The sequence below is a fragment of the Trachemys scripta genome, chromosome 1 (assembly GCF_013100865.1).
Source record: "Trachemys scripta elegans isolate TJP31775 chromosome 1, CAS_Tse_1.0, whole genome shotgun sequence".
Taxonomy (NCBI): Eukaryota; Metazoa; Chordata; order Testudines; family Emydidae; genus Trachemys; species Trachemys scripta.
The window spans coordinates 183,607,808-183,633,927 of NC_048298.1; the positions used below are offsets into that span (position 1 = coordinate 183,607,808).

The 26,120-nt window shown below is 40.3% G+C and overlaps 1 protein-coding gene across 3 annotated transcripts in view; it reads right to left on the bottom strand.

The window, feature by feature from the left end:
• The window catches only part of GRIK1 (glutamate ionotropic receptor kainate type subunit 1), a 220,589-nt gene extending 197,528 nt beyond the window's left edge, over positions 1-23,061 (bottom strand). For all 3 annotated transcript variants that reach the window (XR_004648469.1, XM_034793548.1, XM_034793558.1), the window contains exon 1: positions 22,400-23,061. Coding sequence is in view for 2 of the 3 variants with exons in the window: in XM_034793548.1 (XP_034649439.1) it covers positions 22,400-22,523 (124 nt within the window). In the remaining variant the exon portion in view is untranslated. The remainder of the gene's footprint in view (positions 1-22,399) is intronic.
• Positions 23,062-26,120: the final 3,059 nt, after the last annotated feature.

Below are 26,120 nucleotides of genomic sequence, written 5' to 3' on the forward strand. Positions count from 1 at the left end.
CAAGATCAAAGTACTTTGCAAATATTACTTCATTAAGCCTTACAACATTGGTGAGTTGGGTAAGCGTTGTTATACCCATTTTCTAGATGACTGACTTCAAGCTCACAGAGTCAGAGCAGTGCTGAGAAAAATACACACACGTCCTGACTCCTAGTCTCCTGCTTTAAATAGTAGATCGACTTGGCAACATTCCATTTTTATTTTTTATAATTTCAATGGATAATGTTTCTTTATAAGCATTTTTTTCTTTTTTTATCTAGTTAAATTTTCACAGTTGCACAAAATTATGCGGGGTGTAAGACAACAGAGCAAGTCAGACAATAATTATTTAATGACAGTAGATGTCGATTTCAAAAAGCAAAAGCTTTGTAACCATTAAAACACAAATTGTCAACATCTATGTCTCAAAATACACGAAGTAAATAGCCGTAAATAAAACTCCTAAGTTCTCAAGCAGCATTTTCTTTACTTTGCCTATCTGTAAATTTTGAGTATTATTAGTGGAAATATTTTTCACCAGTTTGTGTGTGTACAATGAAATCACTGTTTACCAACATTTACAGGTAAAAATCTAATCCTTCCAAGCCCTATAATTAATCACACAGTCTCCCTTACAATTCTTTCTGTTTTTCCTTCCAGTCTTTTTTCAGATTCAAAAGCTGGATGTTTATGAAGATAAATGTGGAATATTCAAAGAATCTCTTTTAATAGGGTGAAAATGGGCCTCTTTGATTTTGGGGCTTTGCTCATTATCAGCAATATGACATGGTACATTTTGAAATAGGAGTGCAAGATACAGATTACACTATTTTTATAATAATATACCATTTTGCTTCAAAACTTCCTGTGCTGCTTGAAATCTTAGAACATTTGCCTGTAAAATGGAGCAAAAACTGTTACAGCAATTGGACCTAACATTCCAGAAATTGGTATCGAAGCTTTTTCCATTGATATTTGCCTGTGTCCTGATTGTACTCTCTCCTAGGCTGGACAGGCAGAAAGATATTGATGGCACAGTGAGAAATGACTAGAAGAGAATTAGCATGAAGTCTTAATCCTCTCTTGCCCCACAAGGAACATATATCTCTTCAGATCCAATCTCTCCAGAAAGCAGGTGCTGTACTGTGAGGGCAGCTACAGTTCGATTTTTGATTACACATCTTCATTGAGCATTGGGGAGAGCCTTGCATTTTGTCTACCTCTAATGCAAGCCAGCTTATGGATGGACAGACATATTCATTGTCACTTCAGACACATTGACTTTCATAAACTAAAATTCTCAAGTCCCTTTTTGCATTGACCTTTTCTCTCTTTGCACCTTATTTTTTTTTTTTACAGTAAATTCCAGTATCTCACAGAATAAATTCAGGATCAGTTTATCCAGCAAAAGGGATCTAGCAGGTTCAATTAATTGTGTAGGTTTTCCATACTGAATAAAACAAAACATAGGGGACCAGATCTTCTGCTGGAGTAAGTCAGAGTAGTTCTATTGAAGTCAGAGAAGCTGTGCTGATTTACAGTAGCTATCTGTATTTAAAGATCAACAATCCAGTTAAGTTTTTTAAAAGTCGTCATTAAGATGGAGCGATATATTTGAACGTCTCCATCTCTTTACTTCCATTCTTCTTCTTCTATGGCTACCTCCAATTTTTTTTCTCTTATACTTTCTTCACCTCCTCCAATATATACCATTCTCAAAGTCTCCCTATTTCACACACATTCCCATTTTAGCAGGGCTGAGAGTGCTTCGTGCTGGAGCCCATCAGCGCCACTCCAGTATGTCAGCCAGAGGTGCTTACTCCAGAATTGGTGCTGAGGATAGTGCCTCCATTGCAGTCCCTTCCCCATATCAGGCAGGGAAGTGATGGACTGAACTCCTATCCCATTACATGTTCAAACATGCAGTATCCTAAGGCCTGTATAATCAGGACCCACAGCACTTGGAGCTAACAAGAGATCTTAGTTATGGCCACAGTAGATAATTTTAACTTTTTAATATACATGTCCTTGCAAAGAATGACCTCCTCTTTGGCTTTCAGTTCAAAGAGTAGAAAGTTTTCAGGTCGTCTGTATCTCTCCAATGAATAGTGGATTTAGCAGGCACACAATCTAAATGCCACAAATAGGATAAAAAGTTGGCACACAATTCTCCTACACCTATACAGATGCTGGCAGTTCAGTCCCACAGAAATCTGGGGTCATATATATTTGGCAAGCTATGCATCCATTGATGGCAGCAGGAGTTTGTGTACTGGTAGAAGGTAGTATGGTATCCCAAAAGCTTGCCTTATTTGGGTTCCTTTTGTTTGACTTTCATTTTACAGTTTAAAGGTATCATGATAGAATATGTTTAACCACTATCTCCTTTTCATGTTATTCAATATAATAAAAGCAAAGTTATGATAAGATAGACAGTGTTATTACGTTCCCTATTTTTATCCCTATTGATTCTTTTATATCTTTCATGAATCATCCTATTGAAAATGTTATAGGTTTATGCCAGTCATAACAGGATAAGAAGAATTTAAAATGACATTTAACTGTATAATATTTAACTTAATTTAAGCAATTCCCTTGCTGAATCTACGGGTCAGTGCTAAGCCCCACAAAAGGAGGAAAAAGAAGATCTTTCCTAACAAGATATTCTTCCTATATCATTACCGGCCTGTGCTGCTATTTTGCATGACAGCATTAGTAATGCGTACATAAGTATACAATAATGGTATTTTTAGAACTTGTCGGTGGAGGGAGAAATCCCATCCTTTTTATTATGAACGTCTGTTTGCAGCAGCATCAGTAGCTGAAGTGATTTGAATCTGTCAACATCTGTTCTTATTATAAACCAGGGAATTTATGGCAGTGTTTTTATGCATTTGGCTTGTTTTTTTTTAAAAAAAAACTTAGCAATCTCATTATATTTTTAGAAAATCAGCAGCCTGAGAAAGGGGGAGCTAGGAGGAAGCTTTCCTCATTAATTTCCTCCAGCTAACAAGTCCAGAATTTTAATGGTATTTAATAATTTGGATGAATGGTAGTAAATTAACTGGCTGTTGTCTTCAGTCAGAATAATACACTGGCCAGATCCTCCGCTGGTGTAAATCTTCATCGTTCCATTAAAATTAACAGGGTTGTGCCAGATTACACCAGCAGTGGATCTGGCCTTTTCTGTTCCTATAGCCCTTATTATCCAAAGATCTCAAAGCACTTTACAATGGTTAATTCATTTTCACAACATGCCTGCAAGATGATTAAATATTTTCCCTAATTTATAGATGGAGGATGGATCATGTGGCCACAGAGAGGCTTAGGGGACAGATTTTCAGAGATGGCTGTTCACCATTGCAAGTGTTCTGATATGTGAGGCAATACATACATGGCCACTTTGACAGCATTAGAACAACTTTGGCATGACTTTTCCTGAGGGAAAAGAGAAAGATGGAGAATCAGAAGTTCTGGTTCTATACTCACTTACTGTGAGACCTTACACAAATGACTGAAGACCTCATTTCAAAGAATGATTTCTGCAGTTATACATGGTGTGAATAGCTAGTGAAGTCTAGTGTCAGAACAGCCTTACTGGGGATTCATGATAGAGGTTAAAGGGGAAGAGTTAAGTACATGATGTTTCTGTTTTCCTTTTTTTCCAGTGCTCAGAAGGTATCTTGCCATCCTCTCTGGTAATGACGGATATGCCCAAATTGTGACTGACTGGTAGTGCTTTCCTAAATTACCGATAACAAACATAAGAACTGCATCTCATTTTATTATTGCATTGTTTATAAGTTAGGCAGGTTTGATTTGATTTTGAATGTTGTAGGTAGTAAAGGATGTATGTGCTTTAAGTAGCTGCATGCTCTTTATTGGACTGAATGTGCTCCCAATGAAGTCAATGACAAATTTCCATTTGACTTCAGTGGAGCAGAATCGGGTTCTAAACCTTTCCATGATGATGAGCCTGCTTATCTCCAAGCTAGCCCATGCCCAAAATGACAAAAGTGATTTTAGATATGATGTAGTATGGAGGTGCTTGTCAGCATTTCTGTACTTAAAACCTGTCAATGAGTCAAATATAAGCCTCTGTTTTTAAGGAGCTTCATGGCATGCAAGACTGAGAGTCATCTTTTTTACATTTTGGCTCCTTTTAACATCCAGGAGTGCAGAACAGAAATAGACAGTTGTGGTTATGGATATTTTATAGTTTGGCAACTTAAAAACATGTTGGATATTTTTTAAAATGAAAATTTTTTGCTCATTAATTTTATAGTATGGCCTAGCTCAAATGAGATGCTACAATATAAAAAAGCAGCAACTTTGCATGAGCACTTTTTATTAGACTTTCTTCTGTGCTCTTACAATTATGGGTCAAATTTACAATGAGCAGATGTTATTTTAAATACATATGGTATTTCAACATGAAATATCATCAGTCTTCATGGGTTCATTCTTTATTGACTGCAATAAAAACAGTACTCTCGTTGTAAATATCTATCTCAAAACCACAAAAGCAAGGAATTCTAGCATTAGCAAAACCAAGGGGCCAAATTCATCCCGTATATGTCTCCAGTGATGTCAATGAATAGGGGCTGCAGGGTTTGGCCAATACATGATAACTAAAGCCCTACTTGAATCGTGGGATGATTGTCAAATAATTGCGGCTGAGTTGCAGACAAGACGTGGAAAATCATGGAAAAATAATAATGGGCTGACAGTGGGAGCCCCACTCTGCATGTGACTGACAGTGGGGGGGGTCCCGCTGGTGGTTGCCCGAGGCTGACAACGGGAGCCCAGGGCTAACAGTGTGGGGTCGCATTGACAGCTGCCGGGGTGGTTGGGGCTTCCACTGTCAGCCCCGTGCCCAGCAGGGCTTTCACTGTCAAAATTGTGGTGGAAGCCTAATATTGCGGGATCCACAGTTTCTACAATATCGTGAATTAAGTAGGGCCTTAATGATAACAGAATTTGGTATATCTAGTCATTAGGGATCGTTACCAGGATCTTCTGGTACTATCGAAGAGTCTGTCTTCAACTTTGTAGCAACCCTAAGGCCTCTCTGGCCACAAAATGGATTGAAATTCTCTGTAAAAACATTAGCCCAAAATAAATATTCCTTTAAAGAATGCCACTGCTCTGACTAGAAAAAATCCTCCTTTTTGCTCTGCAACTGTATGGTAGCACATGAACCGTGCCTCAGCTCAGTCTTCCACCTAAAAATCTCCAACCTTTACAACAGCAATTAAAAACCAGAGGAGAGAGAGAGCTCCTCACAATTGTCATAGAAATCCCTAAAAACTAGTAATCCCAATGTAATTTTTAAAGGAAAGAATATTTACCTGATTGTTTTCTTACCCTTTGTCTAGATCACGTTTTTGTAACCAGGGTGGGGATGATAACACAAAATGAATGTTTCCATGGGCTGTTTTAAATCATTAATGAATAGTAGTTATATTTTACTCTTGTTGAGGCTGCAACAGAGAAATCTCAGCAAGATTGGCATCAGTGCGACAACCATTGACAACAATGGAAGAAAGGTTGGGCACAAAATCTAGCTGCCCCAAAATCAGGTATGCATGTTTTACAGTGCATAAGAAGAACTCTAGTGGCAGTATAGAAAAATACAGTCATGTAAAATAAAGGCTTGACTGATAGATTTCTTCAATTATTATAAGATGCTTTGCAGAAAAAAATAGGAGGAAAACAGGAGCCCTGTGATCTTTGGTTATTGAATTTTAGTGCTAAATTAGGCATAGAAATGACCTCAAATAGGTGGTTGTCATATTAAATATTTTAAAATGTAAAGAACAATTTTCCTTTTTTTCTCTCCCCACATTTATCTCCCTGTGAAAGGAGTCTCAATAAAATAAGAATAATTGGACTCATTTCTGCCTATATAAAAAATTCTATGAAATGCCCTGAACAGTACTAAAGAAGTAATCTTCTTTAATTAAGTAATACATGGAACATTCCCATTTAAAGAACAGAACTACATGACATAACGCATGCAGTGGTTCAGTGATCTTATTATTAACAAATTCATGTTTTCTTTCTCATCTTATTTCATACTAATTTCAACCCTTTTAAAAGGGATATTCTTGAAAAGCTCTTGGAATGTGAGTGACTGCAGGTATAGATAGAGAAACTGATGAAGGGATATAAAGGTTTTATCAGTATGGGGTAGCACTTGTGGGTGAGCCATGCAGGCCATCCCAAGGAGATACCAGTAAAGCCTACATACTGTACAGCTCAGTGGTTTGAGCATTGGCCTCTTCAATCCAGGGTTGTGAGTTCAATCCTTGAGGGGGCCATGTAGGGAATTGGGGTAAAAATCTGACTGGGGATTAGTCTTGCTTTGAGCAGGGGGTTGGACTAGATGACCTCCTGAGGTCCCTTCCAACCCTTAGATTCTATGCTCATGTAGTCTGTACATACCACATGTGACAAAAAATATTTTAGAAATGTTGCTTTTGAGCTATCTAAACAATTGTACTGTTTCCAGGTACCTTAGTTACGATGGGCCAGATTTTCAAAAGAGCTCAGCTCCCGGTTAGTCCCCCAGTTAAGCGGCCAGATTTTCAAAAGCCAGTTTCAAATTCACATCACAAGTATTCAGACAAGAAACATTATTCAAAGAGTTGCACTCACCTCACCTGGTCACTTGCTCTGCTTCTGTTCCCTATGTGTTCAGTCAGCACAGCTTGAATTTCAAATGGTGAATTTTGAATACTTGAGTTAATAACTCCTAGATAAAAGCCTGAGGGCTTGCCTCTCCTATTGTTTACAGCAGTTTTACACAGGTGAAATGTCATTGGCTTCAGTGGAGTTGTTCCTGATTTACACTAGTGTAAGTGAAAGGAGAATCAGGCCTTCAGTATCCCGACTTTATGGAGGTGGAGTGCAAAGATGTTGAATAGGTGAAGTTCACCAGCCCAGACTTATGACCAGGATATCTCTGGGTCTGAATAGCAGCCACTGCCCCTCTGGCAGGTTGCCTGGCTTCATGCAATTACAGCTTCCTGGTCCTTCCTCTGGCCTGTCCCCCGCCAATCTGCACTGCGACCTTCCATGCTGGTCTATGTAAGCCCAATATCATGGCGTGAAGGAGGATGTGGACATCCCTGCATAACTGCTCATCTGGCTGACTCCTTTCATTACCCCTGTGTGGAATTTTAGTGGGGAGGAGGGCCGTGTGCTGGAAATCAGGTTGGATTAAAGTTGTGGCCCCAGCTCCAGGAATCATGTGATTCTAGCAGATTCTCAGTCGTTGTTTTTTTAAGTAAGTTTTTAGCCCTCATGTTGGGGAAGAAAATATTGAAAATGTGACCTGAGTATAACTGATGCAATGATGCCTGGCTGAATCTGCAGTCTGGAGCAATAGCTCTAAGAGGTGTGAAATGCCCCATGCATCTCAGTGGGGTACCAGCGCCACGATGCACTGCTTTTAGGGCCCCACCAACACCATTCCAGCAAAGGACTCTGTGTGTGGCAGTAGAAGAGTGCAGTGGGCTCAGCCCACCAATCTGAGCAGACACTTCCTCCAGCAACCAGGGTGTACCAATGGGGGTGGGAGGTGGCCTGGCAGCCACTCCTATCTCTTGGAGGTAGAGGGGAGACTGCTGCTGCTCCCCATGCTTCTCCTGAGAGAAGAGAGCTCTGCTGCCATTGGGGATAAGAAAGGGCCACTTCTCCTGCCTGTTCGAGAGAGAAGGGGGGCTCTGCTGCCACTCCATGTGGGCGTGGGGCCATGGCATAAGTGTGTAGCAATGGGGGGAGGGGCATGTGTCATGGCATGCCTTGGATCTCAAATTGTCCTAAATCTGGCCCTTGCTAAAATGTATCAATATAAAATATCCAGTTTATCATTTCAAACAAACAATCCATAATCTTTTTTCAGACAGTTCATAAACCAGGGGAAAAGGCTAAATTCCTTCCTTTATAATAATAATAAAATATGGAGATATCTTATCTCCTAGAACTGGAAGGGACCTCAAAAGGTCATCAAGTCCAGCCCCTTGCCTTCACTAGCAGGACCAAGTACTGATTTTGTCCCAGATCCCTAAGTGGCCCCCTCAAGGATTGAACTCACAACTCTGGGTTTAGCAGGCCAATATTTAAACCACTGAAGGCAGTACTGCTATTTGCAGTGAATGGCACTGTCAGACCTTTGGGACAAGAGTTGGAAACAAATACACTGGGGTACTTGCTTTGGGCATGCTTTGAAAAGAACAAACCTGTACATCATGCTCACAAGAGCCTAAGTAGGTCAAGAGGGGAGGGAATGGGCTTCAGCCTCTGGCCACAGGCAACGGAGTTGGTATTTCCTTCCCAGACAGTGCTAAAAAAAGGCACCTGAGACCAGGTCAATGGACACCCAACCTGAAGTGTACTAGGCTTAGCTTCGATAATGTTCTGCAGTAGCAAGACCATAGATAAGCTTGTGTCAGGATGTTCTTGTACGGGGTTTGTACTTTAGTCACACCTTTTTTCAGAAGCTCTTTTTGTAAACATGCCATGGGGAATTAGAACCAAATTTCAGCCACTAGTTAATATGTGTGTGGAATAATCTCCAATGTATATTTGTGTGTATGTTTGTGTAGAATAGCAACACACCAACATTTCACTTGTTAAATGGCATGGCAATCAGTTTTAATGTATGTTTGCGTATAGGAACAGTATAATTTAGTAATAATGCAATGTATACAGGAGATCTGTGCTGATATTACTTCATTGGAGTTGTTTCTGCACATAGATGCTAGGGCATGTCACACTTTCATGCTGCGTTTGGAGCTCCCACTGATGACAGTGCATGGATCAATGGCAGCCGGTCATGGCCCCACATGAGTAATCTAGCACCTTAAATTAGGAAGAAGTGTTTGGGCAGCAAAGGATGCAATGAGCATTCTGGTGCAGGACAGATTGTCCATTTCAAAGTGAAAAATCTGCATTCTTTAGGAACTAGTATTCAAAAATATAATCTTCAGTCAGTTCAATGGAGCAGCTGTATAATTTACAGCACCAGATAAAGCTAGAAGATGTAATATGAAATAGCTGAAGCAGTTCTTGAGCAACAGAGCCTTAACTTCCCTTAACATATGTGTGTAGCAGATAAGTAAACAATTTGGACTTGAATTGGACATTTTAAAGATAGCTATGGTTGGAAAGGCATCAGCTACATTTAATGTTAGCTGCATTGCCCCACTGATGTGTTTTTTTGGGTTGTTTGGCACAGAAAAAAGGAAGCAGCTATGGAAGAATGAAAACCAGTTGTTGGAGCAGAGATAGTGAGAAGAAAGACATCATTTTAAAGGGAAGTTTTGGGAAGTGGGCTTGCCTGAGGGATTGAGTTGGGTGCCAGTGAGTGTAGGTAGGTTGAGTTGAACAACTCCGTGTTCAGAGTAGAAGAGAGAGTGGAGCAGAGGAGCCAAGCATGGGATTTGCGAATGAGTCTGAGGCATTTAGGTGTGCAACTCGCATTGAATTCTATTGGGATTTGGGTTACTAACTCCCTTTGGCTCCTAGGAAAATCTCAGCCCAGGGTCTTAGTCAGATGAGTACAAAGAGTGTAATTCACATTCCTGCTCAAAGCCAGTGTCACTGAGCTTCACATGGGGCACTATCTGTGTGGTGGAGGGAAGGGGTGGAATTAACCACCACCTATTCCCAACTCATAGGCAGTCAGAGGACTACAACTCAGCCTCTCTTCAATTGCTACTCCAGCCTGTTTCAAATCTTCCAGCATAGTCATAAATCCAATGCTCCCTTCCTAAAACTCCCTCCGCCCACCCATGCTGGCTAGTATGGAACCCACAACAACCTCTCCTTTGCAGCGTGCTGCTTATTTGATCACTCCTGAACCAGGGAGTTTAACAGCTGTGGAGAGCATTACCTGGACTCTCCGCACCCCAGGTGAATTTCATCCTGAGAGAGATGGGCGTTGAAGTATTTCCAAATGGAGGATAAAGTTAAAATAAAAAAAAAATTCTACTTTTCCTTCCGTTGCTTCTTGGCCGTAAGCAGCCAAACAGCTGGAACTTGTACAAGAAAAAACTAATGCAAATTTTTATGGCCTCACTCAAAAAAAGTCCATGCTGGCTGATCATATATGATCTGCAAATGCTTTGCACCAGCAAAGGTAGCGCTGCCTATAAGTAAGGTGGCCCAACATTTCCCATTCCAAGATCCTGTTTTCAGTTCCTCAGAACTTTGTCAAACTTTAACCACCGGGCTGAAATTTTCCCTGCTGGGTGTTTTTTTTTTTTTTTTTTTTTAAGACAAACCCAAAACAGTCCAGCCATTACCAAGAATCAGGTTTTTCCCATATTCACAAAAACAAAATATCCTTGCTCTTGTGTGGAGGGATAACTCAGTGGTTTGAGTATCCATTTGCTAAACCCAGGGTTGTGAGTTTAATCCTTGAGGGGGCTACTTAGGGATCTGGGTCAAAAATCAGTACTTGATCTTGCTAGTGAAGGCAGGGAGCTGAACTCAATGACTTTTAAATTTTGGGGGGTGGGATAGCTCAGTGGTTTGAGCATTGGCCTGCTAAACCCAGGGTTGTGAGTTCAATCCTTGAGGGGGCCATTTAGGGAACTAGGGTAAAAATCTGTCTGGGGATTGGTCCTGCTTTGAGCAGGGGGTTGGACTAGGTGACCTTCTGAGGTTCCTTCCAACCCTGATATTCTATGAACCTTTTTTGTTAAGGAACTCTAACACCTCCGTGCTTTGGAGCAGAAGCTTGTTTTTAGGCAGGGTGGTGGCCTTTATGTCAGGGATGCACCTTTTGCTGTCTCTCTGAATATCTGCTCAAGTTTAGCCTAGTTATAAGCCTTCAAAAAATCATAGTTTGTATATGATCTCTTGTTAGTGTTTGGCAGCTAAATTCTCTCACGATTCCATTCACACTGAGCATGCTCCAGCTCAGGGTTGAAGGAGCTGAGCAGGATGTTCCCTGCAACTACTACTCCTGGTTGCTGTAGCATTGAGAGCAGGGAGACTATTTCTTCTGTGCTCTCAGTGCTCCACCAGCTGGTGACCAGGCAATGTGATAGAGGAAACAGCCAAACTTAAATACACAAGGGACAAGAACTAGACCTGGGGTGGAGACTGGGAATAGGAGCTGGCAAAGTGGGTGAGTAAGTCTGGGCCAGTAAATCAGTGATGAGGAACTGGGATGAGAAGCCAGGAGTGTTGAAGAGACAGGACTGAGACAAGGACAGGCTGGAGGGGATAGGGCAGAAGAAGGGATCAAGGCAGAAGGGTCTGTGACCACTAGAGACACTCCTCTTCAGAACCTGTAATGGAACCCAAGTTTCCTGAGTCTCATCATTCCTCTACTGTCAGCAAATATCTATGAAATCCACTGGCAAAATGTCTCTCCCTTCCCCCAGGTTAGCCCATATAGGGGATGACAGTCTACTATTGCTAACAGCTCAAGTGACAAAGGTCTATGCAGTGGACCTAATGGTTTGAACCTTGCTGATGATCCATCTAGGTGTCAACATGATGCCCTATGATGGGATTTCTGGGTTTTTTCAATTTGCTCTTTTAAAAACCTAGAAAATTATATGTCAAACCTTCTACATTAAAATAATGTTACGTTTGGAAAGTCAAGCACTCAAAAGTTAGGAAGTGCCAGAGTTAAGGTTGCATCTGCAACCTTAATTCAGCCCCCTAGTGCATATGCGTTATGATACAGTCTTTAATTACATGATCACATACTACTTTTTCCATAGGACATTTCTGCCTTAGTGAGCACATTCTTTTAATCTAGTTTTGTCTGTATAATATAAAGTGTGGGCGTGTGTTTGGGGGCCATTTAATATTAAAATGAGTAATGTGGTGTTATAGAATTGTATGAACAAAGTAAGCCTGCTTAGCATGATCACTGATTTTTAAACACTATGCATCCTATACAATAGCAAGAGAAAATAGTGCAGCCGTGATTTAGTCATTTAGTGTTCCTTTTGTGTGTCACGTGTTAGATATTCTGTACCTGAGTTCTAATCAGCTATCTAAGATTATTTTTTGTTTTGTTTTTTATAATTTGTTATGCTTATCTGAAGTCTTCCAAAATGTAGGCTAGAATTCACCAGCAAAAAAGCAAAACTATTTTATTCATACAATGTAATTATATACCTTCCCCCCCACACACACCCCTCCAGATTACAGGGAAGAATTCCCCAGTGGTTTATTGCTGCAAACTTTTTTTTTTTTTTTTTTTAAGAAAGTGCTAACTTGCTGTACATGTAAGATGTCTAAATTTGTTCATGATGTGTTTTCATTCCTGGGTCAACCTGACCATGGTTGTCAATCTAGAGAATAGTATTGTAATCTTTAAAAAAAGCTGACCTATCTTTTAAATAAGCTCCTATTTGACATCAACATCAAATAGAGTTACACGGTTGCTGCAGCATCCTTGCCTGCTCCCCATGACCTGCTACTACGAAGTTTCTTGGCATGATGTACTCACATGAAGAATGTCTTGAGATGTATCTCTTGGGATCATTCCAGAAGAATACAGATTAATTTGCACTTCCGCAAATATAAAGTGACTACTTCATGTAAACTACTTTCCATGTTCCATCAAATCTGAGATTTCCATTCATAACTTTTATAGAAATGACCGATTTGGCTTGAAGCCCTCAAGACTTTTTAGTGTAGTGGAGGGTGGTTGGGGATAAAAAAATTACTTTTGCTTCATTGTTTATTTTTTACTTCATCTTGAAAGTATATTGGCTCACCACCTCCCTAGGCGCTGTAGTGTTAGGGGGAATCCTCAACTGCCACTGTAAGGTAGTTTTTTTCAGTGCTTTTGTGCTGTTAACATTGGGGGCTGAGGACTGAGCCCACTGTTAGTAATCCAGATCTTCAGCCAATTTAGCACCAGGATCTGGGGGTAATTTTGGTTCTAAAACAAAAGCTCATATTTCTGCCTTTATACTGTTTCATTAGACAAATAATATGTCTGACCTCTTGTACCAATGATAATTAACACTTAGCACTTTCACAGGTTTTAGGGAGCTGTATAAATAGTTCAATAAAGTGTCAAAGTTGTGACATAGTGGATAAAGCGCTGGATTCGGACCTGGAGACATGACTTCTATTCCCAGCTCTGTTGCTGGCCTGCTGAATGACCTTGGCGAGTCGATTTACTGCTCTGTGCCTCAGTATCCCCATCTCTAAAATGGGGATAATGGTACTTCCTTTGTAAAGTGCTTTGAGACATAAGTGCTGACTTCCTCATTTCCCCGGGGGTGCTCAAACCTTGCTCCGCTCCAGACCTTGCCCTCAGTCCACCCCTTCCCCCAAGGCTCCACCCCTGCACTGCCTCTTCCCACCCTTTTCCACCCCCTCCCCTGAGCGTGCCCTGCCCTTGCTCTGCCCCCTACCCCCAGGGCCTCCTGCACACCACTGAACAGCTGATCCGTGGCAGGCAGGAGGTGCTGGGAGGGAGGGGGAGAAGCTGATTGGTGGGGTTGCTGGCGAGCAGTAGGTGCTGGGATAGAGGGGGATGAGCTGATTGGTGGGGCCACCAGTGGGTGCTGAGCACCCACTATTTTTTTTCCGTGGGAGCTCCAGCCCCAGAGCACCCACAGAGTTGGCGCCTATGATTTGAGATGCACTGATGTAAAGTGCTACATGAGAGCTAGGTATTACTATTATTAATCACAGTTCTTCCTTAATCACCATATTCCATGGACTTCTACTTCTTACGACAAGTTATGAGCATAAGGTATGCAGGGCTATCTACTTAATAGAGCCTTGTGCTGTTATATCAAACCTGGATTTCAGAGAATCTACCTTCTTCCAAGGTTATCATGATTCATATTATGCTGTTCACTGCCTAATGTTTCTGTTTTACAATATGCAGGCCTTTAGCAGTGACACCACATTACACTGTAGTTAACATTTTGTTAATATTTTCGTTGGAGATGCTGGGTGACGATTTTGAATAAAAATCCAAACCTGTCTCTGCAGTGACAAATTACCCTCATCCATCCCTGGTATTCTGTGTTTCACTTTGCAGTGGCTGAGACCTTATTAGTCCCTACTCCTAACCCACATTATTGGAACCCTTCATTAGTGTGAAGTCAACACAACTGCACAGGGTGCAAACCAGCAAAGAATTTGGGCTGATTTCTCTGTCTACAAATTTTGAACACCAGTGATACTGATTTCCCCTTCGGTGTCCACAATGAGACTATTTCCTGGCCTCTGTGTACCTCTATCCCTGATCATGAGGGTCAAATCTCAGATATGAGATAAGTAAGCATTAATGAAGTGAGGAGATATCAGTTGCAGCTGAAAAGACTGTAAATGCCCCAAGTCACTGCTAGATAACCATGCACTGCAGACGCTATCAGAAAAAGGACTCAATATAGCTGAGCTAATGTGTCATGTGGGGGGGGGTGTTAAGGGAGGGGTGTTAAAGGAGAAAAACAAATTGGAAAAATGGACAAAAAATGTTTTTGGTTTAAAAAACCAAATAGTATGTTATATATGGAAGGCTGGCAAAGTTACATTGCTTTTAAGGGCTTTACAGTGCACCATTGAAGTCAGTGATACTGATTTGAATGGGAGTAGGAGCAGAGCCCCTAACATAAATAGTAATATTTATATCAGAACAGCTCCTTGAGCATGATGGATGTGTGGAATTTTGCTGTCATTTAGGTTTACTTCAGTGGAATTGTGAGTTTCATGCACATCCTCACACACCCATCTATAAACTAGGGCCAAATTCTGCTCCAGTGTTTTTCAATCTGTTCCATTTTGGGACCACCACTCTCTCTAGTCAGGATCTAACTGGGACTACCATCCCATTTATAAATATGGGAAGGACAGGTTGATCATGACTTCCATGTTCACAACCCAGGCACTGTTACATACACAGCTGCTCCCCTTGAAGTAAACAGAATTTGCCTGTGCCTATCTGACAGCAGAATTTGGATACAATTACAATGTAAAGAGAATGTTTAATACCTATTGTTTTGATTTTGGGGGTAATTTTAACGCGAAGGTTACATAAAACATGTAACTTGTACAAATAATGTTTAAATCCTGATGTAAAGCAACAAGGAAGGAAACTCAGAATTAAGGTTCTCATTCTGTTATTAACTCACCTGCCTGTATTGCAGTTGTACATAAGTGATTCAGGTTTTCTCACTGTTTTGACACACTAATTTAATATCTAGGTGCAGGAAGTGCCTTAAAGATAATGTTGAGAACAACTGTGCATTGGTTGGCAGGTAAGAAGTCTGTGATTCTGATGATAAATGTGCACAAGTGGAACAGTGTGATTTTAACTCTGAATTGTGACTTGATTCAATAAAAGCATATAATATAGTTTTAAAAATAAGTTTTTGAATGTAAAGTTTTATTAGCTTCAGCACAGAGAGTGGTAATAGCAACATTCCCATTTTAAACCTCTCCCAAAATCATAAACTCATTATTGTAATCTAAAACCTAAAGTCAACAGAAAACTAGGACAAACTGGGCTTGCAGGTCACAGATCCAAAGCTCTGAAGTAAAACTAATCAGTTCTTGGATAGGATTTTTTTTTTTTACTGCAGCACAATCTATGGTCCAGTCAGTCAAATCAAGCCTTTCTGAGAAAAGAAGATTAGAGGCAGTTGTTTAAAATACTTGGAGGGGGGGAAGATTTAAGCTTTATTACTGACCAGGATATACAAAATAGTTTGTAATGAAAAAACAGTAGTGGGGTTGTACTCATTGAGTGAATAGAAAATTTTAACTGAAGACAGAACCATATGGAGCAGCTTATAGTTAACAGCAAGGACTGATGATGAGGCAAATGTCCTCTAAGTATGTGAAATTAGGAACTGTAAGTTTGTTATGAGATATATGCAGAAAGTAGGAAAAAATGACTACATTAAAAGGGTATAAATAGAGCTGTAAGCATAAAAGGCTCATTCAGAGAAACCTAACATTTATTCATATGAGTTATTCCTTATGCAATAGCCTTACCACTGTGCATTCCAGATAATAATTGGCAAGAACTAGGGATGCAAATCTTCTCTCTGCCACAAGTTGGTATAATTATTTTGTTTAAACAAAACATGTAGGGTTCTACATGCTGGAGAAGTTCTAGCTTTGGTGTAATTTAGGCAAATTAATTTGTAGCCTCTAGTAATTTAGTTGCCAAGTTCTGTTCTCAGCACCTTCCCTTTCTTGTTCTCCACTGACTTTTTTGACAACTGCTCCAGTACAAGAGCAATTTATCATCAATCTTATGCTGTTAATTGGGTCCTAAGTGGTTGGCTGCTTGTTGCATAATCTGACAGGCTCAGAAATGCCTAAATGCCACAGTGCTATAGACCATTTGAGAACTATCCTGTGTCTTTACTCTACGGCTAATTTCTTTTATGCTGGAGCAGACATTTAAAGCCTAAGTGTATTCTTACTACAACAAAGACACAAATTTCCCCTCTTTACATTTTCTTCAAATGTCAAGCTGCTGTTTACACATTTTCAGCCATAATGAAATTCTAGCAACTGCACACAGTCATTCAGCATATTTATTGAGATATCAGTCATCACACAAATACAGACTTAGTGTGCTTAGAGATCACCGTTGCTCAACCTTAGCAATGACTTCCAGAAATACAGTATTTCCAAGTAACTGATGTAAAACTAAGGCAAAAATAAATGTAGGGCTTGATTTTTGCCAGGTACTATTCAGTCTGAGTAAGGGTGGCAGATTACTGGAATTATGAAAGGTTTCCCTTGTTTTCATACATTAAATACTTACAGTCAGATCTTTAGCTGGTTAAATCAGCATAGCTCCATTGACTTCAATACAGTGATGCTGATTTACATCAGCGAAGGCTCTGGCACAGGGTTTTTAAATATTCCCCTGCAACATCTGCAACCCAATATTGCAAGATTTTTCTAAGACATAAGAACCAGAAAATGAAAGTCTAGAAATCAGAGTAAAACTGGCTGGTCTGTTTTCATTGTCCAACGTAAATAAAGAACAAAAAGTGAACAGCCAATGAGCTTTAACATATTTCAGCTTTAATTACTTAGGGTCCAATCATGCAAACCTTTACTCATTACAAATGTTTTCACTGAGGTCAGTGCATGCATTAACCTCAGTGGACCTCATTGCCTTTATTTTTGTTTGTAAAGGTTTGCAGGACTGTGTTCCTCAGATGTTAGATTTCCTTAACCGTCTCTCATTTATCTTTTAAATGTATTTTAAACAGTATCCCTTCAAAGCTTGTAGGCCAAACGTTCCACTGTTTTACATGTTGTGGAACTCCACCGATTTCAGCTGGGGGACATGGGTTTAGTTGCCACATAATTCAGCCTTGTGTTTTCAAGCAATAATCCTTAAGAAATGATTTGTTACAAAGAGTTTGCTGTTAAGTGTGGTGCAATTGATTTCAGGGAATTATGGTCAGGTTAAATGCTGAACTGTTGAGCATCTGGATTCTGATGACCAAAAAGCAGCGGATGTCTGATTTGTGTTTAGATGTACAATACAATCCTACGAATTTATACTACTTTATCAAGTTTCGTAATTTTGATACTAAAGTCCATCTCAAAGCAGGTATCTAGTAGTAGATATTATTTAATATTTATGTTGCAGCAGTGCCCAAAAATATGATAGGGACTTTCAAAATACACAGGAAGACACAGTCCTATTGAATAATCTTAATGTTATATTCATCTCCTTGATGTTACAAGCAAAGCCCTCTAATCGAGCAATTTACAATAAGGGCATATTTGTGATGTTAGTCTCTTGCCAAGTTCCCTTTACACCTTCCATGGTGCCGGTGCAGTAGTATCACATTAGAAAGACCTTATATCTGTGGCATTAAATAAGAAAATAAACATCAAGAAGGAAGATGTTTTCAAATCTACATTGAAAATTTTAACTTTTTATTTAAAAATGTATTTAGTAAATTAGGTTGATTTGTGTGTATGTGTGAGATTAAATCTCTCTCTCTCTCTCTCGCTGAGTTAAATAGAATGGAACAAAACCTGCTCTTCTTACTCATTGAATCAATAGGTGTTTTGCCCAGTTAGTTAACAAGTTAATGTGGGATTTAACCATATGTTTCAGAAATTATGATTCCACTACAATAGTCCATACAAAAAGTTACATGAAAATTGCAATTTATCTGTTTCAGCACCTAAAATGTTTCATATGAAACCTAAAATATTATTCATTTACTTCTTAAGACGTATTAATTTTAGAGACTAATTCCATTCTTCAGCCAAGTATATAGTTTTAAAGTATTTGTTGAAAATTTGACATACTTCCTTTTTAATGAACTTCATTGATATATTAGTAACTTGTGAACTTTCTCAGCCATTGTTTAATTTTAATCGGGAAAATGGGTTTTGTAATTTGACATGCGATAGTTCAACATAGCATTAAAGCATATTCTTATAACTTGGATTTATGAATGGTATCAATTAAGTATTGCTATGAAATGATAAAGCTGTGAGTCCACTCATAATGAACAAATAATTCTGTTTCAGTCTTGGATTCCACTGTTTTGGGAGCTGTTCCGACAAAGTTTAGTGCATGCTTGTTTTTTAATTTTGTTATTTCTTCCTTTTCTCATTTGAGCTTTACATTGGGCATGCTCATTTATTTTATACAAGTAGCATAGGATAGACTGAAAGGGGTATGACGGTTAGGTTGACAGTGCAAAAAGTAAACATCCTTTGCTTTTAAATCAGAAGTATTGGGTTCATTAAGTTTAACTATACCTTTATATAATTCAGTTCAGTGTATTTGTGTAGATATAGATGTTATTGCCTGGGACTTTGACGTATGAACTTGCACAAAAGAAAAAGCTTTTAAAAATGTACCTGACAGGAATAGCCCAGTAAGGCATCAGAATCTAAATACTGAATTGTCTGAAAGTGAGTGCAGTACTGTCTTTCAAAATCTCTTGTTTATGGAGAGAGAGTCATTATTAAATTATTTGTATGCTAATGATTTAGTTTTATTGGTTGTATTGAAATCCCTTATTTGTCTTTTCTTTTTCAACGTGTTAGGCAACATTTGAAAAGCAATAATTACCTAGATAGTAATATCTAGAATTTCTAAATGTCACTTGTTCCTCCATGAGCTCCTTTCTCTAGTAATTAAATGTAAGCAGTAAAGTACACTAATTTGTTATATAAACCAACAAAATCAAATAATCCAAAAGCACTCTAGCAGTGAAAAATGCAATTAAGCCAGCAATGTATTCATTCAGATACAAAATACCGCACCATGGTATACCACTGTCGTCCTTTCCTTCATTAACTAGAACATGAATAAGAAAGCATGATGGCTTAATAGCATGTTTTTCACTGTTAGAAAGTATTTTGTTGTCTCAAAATGGGATTGAGGAGTCATTCACATAATTTCCATTTGTCCCATGTAAAAGTGATACATTCTACAGAGAAACGTGTTATGGCATATGGATGTGAAGGATTAATATTTATTATGCCATTTCTGTATAGGCAGACTAACTATACTAATCAAAATTTACGTTTTTATAAAATTAAATATCTGCATTTAAAAACAATATAAGAATAGTTTTTCTCCGATAGTGTGTATTTGTATGTGTACTTGTTGCTCTGATTTAAAGCTTACTAAGTGTCTACTTGTTATTTGTTTATATGGTGGTAGCATTCAAAGGGCCCAGTTAGGATTAGGATCCCATTGTTCTGGCTATTGTACAAATGCATAGGAAACATTGTCCCTACTCCAAAGAGTTTACAGTCCAGCGCTTGATCTTGCAAGGAGCTGAACACTGTGGCCCTAATCCAGCAAAGCACTTGAGCATACGCTTAACTTTAAGCTTGCGAGTAGTCCTACTTACTTCAATTGCTATTCATTTTAAAGTAAGGAAATTAAGCATGCACAGGATCAGGGCTCAAGTTAATGTACTTTTGAAGCATAATGATGCTGTTTAGTATATTAATTTAACATGTTAAAATATCTTTCTCTCTTTATTCAGGCCCACTTCCCATTGAAGACTACAGAATGATGCCTTGAATTTACCAGCATATGTAAGGGTGATGATTGTTATTTCTTCTAAATTCTGCACAAATATTTTCTTTCGTACACTGCAGTTTGTTATGCCAGTATTACACAGCTTCATTGCATTACAATGGTTAGTGTTTATACGGTGAAAATAGTCCATTTCACTTTTGGCTCATGCACAAAATAACTGAGTACGTATTAAATACGAAGAGTTGCACTCTTTGGACATGAAGCTCAACTCCCGTTTGCCTTGTAGGAACTGCTCAGCACTTTGCCAGATTGGACCCCACAGGGCATGTGTGTGTATTTTGCCGTTTTTGCTTGTTAAAAAACAAGCATGCACTAAACTTTGTCGGAACAGCTCCTAAAACAGTGGAATCCAAGACTGAAACAGAATTATTTGTTCATTATGAGTGGACTCACAGCTTTATCATTTCATAGCAATACTTAATTGATACCATTCATAAATCCAAGTTATAAGAATATGCTTTAACGCTATGTTGAACTATCACATGTCAAATTTATTCAAGTTTATCAAAGTTAAACTCCTTTTCTCTATAAGTGTAACAGTAGTCTCCTTTATCAGAGGGGTAGCCGTGTTAGTCTGAATCTGTAAAAAGCAACAGAGGGTCCTGTGGCACCTTTGAGACTAACAGAAGTACTGGGAGCATAAGCTTTCGTGGGTAAGAACCTCACTTCTTCAGATGCAAGTAGTCTCCTTGACTTTAATGTAACTACTCATGTGAGTAGTATGAAACAGGTTAAGTGTTTGCAGGATTAAGCCCTCAGACAGCTGACTAAGGGCAGGAATATTCTTTTGTGAATGTGTCTGTCCCTTGTTCCACACCCCTTCCCCCCTCTTCATGCTAGGCATATATCAAATAGAAGAGAGAGAGTGCAAGGAAATGGAGGTGCAGGATTCCGCCTTTATTTTTTCCCCACAGTTTCTGCCAGGCCCTAACTCTTTTGATACTTTGTATTCACTGGCTGACTTGAGTGACACAAGAAATCCACTGTAGGAAGAGAAGCTTCCTGTGAACTAAGCCTTGTTTCCATGGTGCAGAGTTTTCTATTTAAAAATAAATTCCTGTTTTCTGGGGCTACATGTATGTACGGTGCTTGTGGTGTATTCACACCAAGCAAAGGTTACATGGGGGCAGAGGAAGATAAGGATTTCTCTCCCCCTCCCTACTCTTTCTCACATACACACACCCCATAACATTTACATTCTGCATGTTTTAGCTTTCAACTCTTTGATTCTGAGCAAGAAAATCTCATTACTTTTTGGCATGCATTTTAAGGTCACTGAATCATTTTTTGTTGTCTCCTTGGCATTGTAATGACTGACTAGACTTAAAAACCATTGCATTTGATTGTTTTTATGTTCATATTAAATCGTCTGTCATTGTGTATTTTACCATTTTAAACACTCTGACGCCTGTTAGTTTTACACGGTTGTTTGGTAGATTTTGTCTTCTTGTCCCCATGGCTAGAGATCTCAGTAGGAGGAGGGGGGAAACTTCCAACCCACAGGGCCTCACTTTAGCCACTTTGGTTTAAGTCTTTTAGGACTTCAGTTAATTCTACAGCACCTGAGTATCTGTCTTCCAAGTGATTTATAAATGGAAACGCCAGTTCAAAGGTTAACAGACAAAACTGTGTAGGGAAGCTAGTCTGCCTATTAAAGCCTCTGACCAGGAACTGAATTTGAAAGCAAACTTGACAGACTTTGAGACTTTCTAAGTGGAACTTTACCGGTGAAAATCACCTCCATCCCCCACCCCCAGTACAGCCGCCTCCCTCTTTCTGGGGTACCTCACTGGCATTAGAGAGCTCCTGGTATGACAGAAGCTGTGACAGGGAGGAGGGAGAGGGTGGCAAGTGCTGATCCAAGGCAAAAGACAGGTAGAAGGAGAGAGACTGCGTGAGAAGCACCGTGGGGCACTCCAAACAAATGCACCAGCAAGGCAGGGCACAAGCCCCAGTGTCTGCACTGCAGCCAGCCTTCAGCTCTGAGCAGTGTGTGCCCGGTCACCTAAGAATGATGCTTGTTAATTAGTTCAAGTGACAGCATGATAATCAGAAGTCTTTTCAATTAGTGTGTGTCAGAAATCAATGTGATTTATGGGGGGGGGGGGGTTGGAAAATTGATGTGCATATATATAAAATAAATTGATCTGTTTCTCATACACATAATATTTGAAGGGAGTTAGGGCCATATTGTCATTTGAATGTACAGTCCATATGTACGATCCGAATGTGTGTGTTAATATCTATACAATCAATAAACGGCATACACATTTCTCACCACCCCTCACCCCCAGAGTTACCAGCAGGAGGGAAACACTGAGCCCTTCTTTACCCTCTCCCCGCCCTCCCCTTGGCACTTACCGATCCTTAGCACTTGCTGGAAAGTCTGAGGGATGCCTATTAAAACGTAGAGAAGGAGAAATAAGAGTCCCCTGCTGGTATCCATAGCAGAGAGCCTGGGCTCACAGCGAAGGGTGCTCTCCATCTTCTCCACTCCTTTTTAATTCATACTGAGCCTCTGCCAGTTCCATGCACTCACAAGCTGCTCCGAGGTAGGCTGTATTTCCACCTCATTCTCTCCGTGTTTCTTGTTCGTTGTGCAGAGTGTTAGAAGTGTGTGTTTCCTCTGAGGTATTTAGACATGAATAGCTGTTGCTGCTTTTTTGGGTCCCGTTACACTTCTCTCTCTCTGTCTCTTTCTCTTAGCCCATCATTCCCCCTCCATCAGTTAGTCGCACGTTGCAAAAGGGTCTTCCCAGAGATTATGGATCGATGCTTCTGTTCTGTGTTGAGCTCCAGGGGGTGGAAAGTTGCCGCTCGAAATGGCTGGAATGTCTTGCTCATTCGTCCTATAGTCAAGTACAAAGGTAGAAAAGAAAAGAAAGGAAGGGCAGGGAGAGAGGGGGAGAAGGGAGTTGTTGCAGAGGTTCCAGCACTGATCTCCAGCAGATTAACTGGGATCTCAGCCACTTCTCTCCCTCGCTCTCACACGCACAGAAGTACTTTATGCTGCTGCTCTAGAGCTGATTGAATCTTTGCTTGCATCCTGATGATACAAGCAAATCTCATCTCCGTATTGGCTGGCACTGATGCTGTTCCTGGGTATGATTAAAGCGGCACTGTCAACTTGAAACTGGTCAATTTCACCAAAGTGAAATAAAATCTCTTTTCTGGCGTCCACCTGCCCCTGAATTCTGCCTTGCAAAATACTCTGGTTTTTTGGACCACCTTGTCCTGTTCTGTTTTACATGTTTTTCCTCCGCCCCGTTACTGTGTGAGAGACTCACACACCCAGCATGTGAGTGGGTGTGACACAGCAGGGGTCTCTTGGAATATGAGACTTCAGTTCTCCTTGCTGTGCACACATTTCTGGGAGCAACTGAAGCTAAGTGCCAAACCCTGCTATCTCCTGTCAAGCTCCACAGAGGAGCTTTTGGGGGTGCGGTGGGGGGTCCTCTCTCCACCTCCCAGCCCACATTTCTGGTTGCTTTTCCTTCAGCTTGACTGCCAGTCTGCTGCTAATCCTGCAAAGAAGCTAGAGGGAGTGGGGGCCCCCTCCTACACCCTTCTTGGCACCTAATCTCATGCCCAATTTGGCAGAGAATACAGAGGATGCAGGGGCAAGCCCCTTTCCTGTATTCCAAGCTCACCTGGCTCCACCAAGAGAGATGGGCAATGGAGTGACTGTGCAGGGAGTACCATCTGCTTCCTAGCCTGGCTAGTCTGTCCCAGGCTCCTAGAGAGGCAGAAATAGGCTGTCACCCAGCACGCCTTCTCCTGCTTCTGGTGGGGTGAGATAGGTCATGGGATGTGTGGTTCTTCTTAAGAGCTCTGCTCTGAACCCTCTCCTTCTACCCTTTATTGGGAGTACTAGTTGGTGTCTGCAGTAAACCGCCAAATCACATTTAGGAACAGGTTGACCAGCTTCTTAAGCACCTATCTATAATGTTGAGGAAGAAAAACCTGTATCATCATGGGGGGACTTCAAACTGAGTGGCATATGCTGGAGATCTCATGTAGCCAATCAACATGGTTTATGGCAAATAGATTTTGTCAAACCAGCTTGATATCTTCTTTTTTTTTTATGAAATCACAAGTTTGGATGATAAAGGTAATAGTGTTTATGTAATATACTTAGACTTCTATAAGGCTTTTGACGTGATACTGCACAACGTTTTGATTAAGAAATTAGAATGATACAAATTAAACATGATGCATGTCAACTGGATTAAAAAAATAGGTAACTGATACCTCTCAAAATTTAATTGTACATGGGGAGTCATCAAATGGGTGCATTTCTGGTAGGGTCCTGCAGAGATTGGGTTTTGGCCCTTTTAAATCGCCGGCCCCAGGGAAACTGCTCCTTTTCCCCCCCATCAGCGGCCCTGCCCATAGGACCCCACCGACAGGGAGGGGCAAAAGGGGCAACGACATTAAAGCGCTGCCGTAGCAGCGCTTTAATGTTGGCTGTGTGTGGGCTGGTACCGGCTTCTTACCGGTATGCCGTACCAACCCGTACCGGCTCACTTTCACCTCTGGCCCTACCCTATTAAACATTTTTATCAATGCACTGGAAAAAACATAAATTCACTACTGATAAAGTTTGCAAATGATCCAAAGATTGAGGACGTGGTAAATAATGAAGAGGACAGGTCATGGATATTGAATGATCTGGTTCGCTTGGTAAGCTGGGTAGAAGCAAACAATATGTGTTTCAATATGGCCACGTGTAAAGTCATACATCTAGGATCAAACCATGCATGCCATAGTTACAGAATGGGGGACTCTATCCTGGGAAGCAGTAATGCTGAAAAAAGACTTGGGGTCATGGTAGATAATCAGCTGAATATGAACTCCCAGAGCTAATGTGATCCTTGGATATATAAATGGGAATATTAAGTAGGAACAGAGAGATTATATTACTTTCGTATTTGGCCCTGGTGCATCCACTACTGGAATACATCTACTTCTGGTGTCTACAATTCAAGAAGAATATTGATAAATTAGAGAAGGTTCTGAGAAGAGCCATAAGAATGATTAAAGAATTGGAAAACATGCCTTATATTGAAAGAGTCGAGTAGTTCAGTGTATTTAGTTTATCAAAGAGAAAGTTAAGGGGTGACTTGATCACAGTCTGTAAGTCCCTACCAAAAATTCACTAAAGGCTCTTCTATCTAGCCGACAAAGGTATAACGAGATCTTATGGCTGGAAGCTGAATCTAGACAAATTCAGACTAGAAATAAGTTACATGTTTTTAACAGTGAGGTTAATCAACCACCTGAACAATCTACCAGGGATCTTGGCAGATTCTGCATCACTGGGTTTTTTTTTAAAAATCAAGATTGGATGTTTTTCTAAAAGATATGCTCGAATTCAAAGAGGAATTAATTCAAAGAAGTCAGTGGTCTGTGATCTGGAGGAGGTCAGAGAAGACACACTCCCGTTTATCTGAAACCCTACTATCTGAACTGCCGTGTAATCGTAATCCCTTCCTTGTCCCCCATGTATCTCGTGCTGGGGAACAAGGAAGGGATTCAAATAAAGTGAAGGTTCAGATAGTAGAGCAGAACCCCCTGGCCAAGACTGCAAGGAGGAGGAAGAGGACAGGCCCCCGGCTGCAGGGGAAGCCACCCTGCTGCTGAATGGCTCCTCACAGGAGTGAGTGAGCAGGGCTAGGACAGAGGAGCTGTAGAGGGCTCCCTGCATTGCATGATTTCCAATCCCTGTAGGCACAAGGTGCTCTCCTGACTGGCACAGCAGAGTCCTGTCTGGGTGTCTCTGCTCTGCCACACACCTTGCTTCAGGAAGAAATTTGTTTCCTTCTGAAAATGCAAACTGGTAAAGAGATATACATAATACACTCTACAGTTTAGTACTGATATAATGACGGCTTTCCTTTTTAAATAGAGTATTAATGATTGAAAAATACACCATGGCCCCAATTCTGGAAAGGATCTCTCTTCAGCAGAGCACTTAAGCATGTGTTTACTTCCCATTGTAGCCCATTTCTTTCTGTATTTTAAGTGTTTTCAAGCATTTAATACATGCAGAGTGTTCTTTAATAAATATTAATATTAGAGC